Source organism: Montipora foliosa, chromosome 4 (genome assembly GCF_036669935.1).
Source record: "Montipora foliosa isolate CH-2021 chromosome 4, ASM3666993v2, whole genome shotgun sequence".
NCBI classification, from domain to species: Eukaryota; Metazoa; Cnidaria; class Anthozoa; order Scleractinia; family Acroporidae; genus Montipora; species Montipora foliosa.
In genome coordinates, this window is record NC_090872.1 from 11440690 (window position 1) to 11443189 (window position 2500).

General features: G+C 39.4%; 1 protein-coding gene across 1 annotated transcript in view; it reads right to left on the reverse strand.

Moving 5' to 3' along the window:
* Nucleotides 1–901: 901 nt before the first annotated feature.
* LOC137998968 (uncharacterized) overlaps nucleotides 902–2500 on the reverse strand; it is an 11992-nt gene continuing 10393 nt past the window's right edge. The window contains exon 6 of the mRNA XM_068844807.1: nucleotides 902–2500. This exon is cut by the window's right edge and continues 427 nt beyond it. Coding sequence (XP_068700908.1) covers nucleotides 2138–2500 — 363 coding nt within the window. The 3' untranslated portion in view covers nucleotides 902–2137.

The following is a 2500-nucleotide window of genomic DNA, read 5'->3' on the forward strand; positions in this document are numbered from 1 at the left end:
CAAATTCCTGACTGCAATTTCAGCATATTACCATCTACATGTAGAGCTACATGTATTAAAGTCATTAGATCTAAGCAAAGTTGTCAAGCTCCACTACGACTTCGACCAATACAAAAGCGTCATCTTCATATATAAGTTCTCTGTAGATCTGATCTTTGGAGCAGGCCTTTGAGGTTTTAGTACTCCCACAATCATACTTCCTTATGTACAAAGTTGGTGTAGGACATTCAGAGGTTCTATAACCTCGTACAAAATTATTTCAACAGACCTTTGTACTCATCGAAATCTTGGAATTGGTCACGGTTAATCAGGGGCACCCAACGACAATATATTTCGAAACCACTTAAACATAGCATTGTTAAACGTATTTTCGTATTTTAACGGTAGATATAGGCATATTTTTATCCCCTAAAAAATTTTCATCTGTTCGGATGCCCTAGCTGAAATTCTAGTGATCCGAAAATTATAGGGATCAAAATTTACCTTTTCGAAAATTTCAGCCAGAAAAAAGGCTCCCGAAAATTCTAGTTGACCTTTTTAGGGGTAAAAAATCCGTTTAAAATGGGCAATTATACCATGTTTTAGATGTTCGAAAATCATAGGACAGGCAAGCAAACTAGGAATTTTACAACAAATGTTCCGAAAATTCTAGATCTCAAATCGTCTTCCGAACAGATATTTTCCGAAAATTGACGTTGGGTGCCCCTGGTTAATAGCTCTAGCCCACGACAAAACATTATTTTTATTCCTGGGCGAGAAAAATCTTGATATTCCAACATGAGGAAGAATCTTTTGCCGCCCTGGGTACCTTCAATCGTTGTCACAACCCGGCCCACACAGCACAATGATCTCCACTTGCCATATTTCCAATATTATTTGAATTGCTGAGTTTAGAAATTGGCCAAAGGCTAGCCCATACACACGTAAATACAAATGAAAATTCTTTATTGAGTTATTTTCTCCAGATTTATTCCTAATTTTGTAATATTTTGGGACCATTTCACTGTGACAATAGCCCTTACGCAAGCAAGGAAGTTAATCAGCAAATTTTATCTCATATTTCACGGTTATTCAAACAAAAGCTTACACTTGCAAGGTGTCAGCATTTCTCGAATCGATTTAGGGTAAAAATGTGTCAAAAAATGCGTACGTTGATCTCTCTCCAAAATCGTTTTTTTTTTGGACGTAGAATAACTTCCGCCATACATTTTCTCACAGCGACTTGCAATGTTTGCCCCCTGGCGATCCCAGAACCCTTTGAGTATTAAGCATGGATCCGATTACTGGCAACTCATTTATTAAACCATGTAGACAATATCCAGTGCCCAAATCTCTGACTAGCGGTAAGTTTTCCCGGTTTCTTTCTCGTAATTTCCACTGTTTACAAGAGGTCTAGACCCTAGTCTTAAGGTTATTCCCTGGTTTTGCATTGTGCAACCCTACTGCGCATAATTTCTTACATCATTGGCGCGCGGTTCAGCTTGCGCACATTGATAAAATGGAGGATTTTCATTGACACCAAGCTTAATACGCTAAGGAATGTTTATTTTCTCCTGAACGAGTACGGTGACCCCCATTTTTTATGTAATATTGTTGCTGAAAACGGTGTCTTCATGGAGTAGTAAAAATATCAGCTAAAATTCAACGGCCAGTTCTTTGGCAATTTCATAAAATTGTGCGGAGGGAGCCATTGCCAGTCGAACAGCCCACACTCACTTTGTGTTAAGCACTCAAAAAGGTATTCAAATACATTTTTCAGGTACGTTACGCAAATTAACCACAAAATGACACCAGGCTCTGCATTATATCAGGCATTACATTTATAAAATCGAGCTAAATTTGTTAAACATTGAGTATGCGCGGCAATTGTCAAAGTATTCGTCAGCGTCGCACCATGGAAACGAACACAGTGTCTCCACTTTTTTATTACATTTTTATCATCTCCTTGACATGTTACAACAGTGTGCGAACTTTTATCGGAAATCTATAACAAGTTATATTTCTAGGGAATCACCGTTCGTCAATAACTGCACTGTTAATAAGCGGGGGCGCACATTTTTACAATAAAACAAATATGAATAAGGGAATTATTGCCGCGTCGTATTTTATATCTGTAGCACTATTCCCATACAAAACACTAACGCGAAAACGCCGGATTGTGCTTTTTTACTTTCTCGTTCCCGGATTCTTCAAGAAACTCAGCGGCCCTGGCTTCCATGCAGGCGTGGTATCCTTCCCTATGGTAAGCACTGAACATGGCGGGTGTAAAGAACTGATTGGCAGTGATGTGATTTGGAAACACACCACAACACGATCCTGATAAACGATGTAGCAAATAAGCATGACAGCATTCACAACAACAACACGTTAAACGATTGACTTCTTCAGATTCTACAGCGGGTCCAGATCCCCATAAGTCCGCCTCGATATCAATCTCGACGTCATCGGTTACATCTTCCCACTTCCTGTGTTGTTCGGAGAGACCGATTTGAGGGTGGCG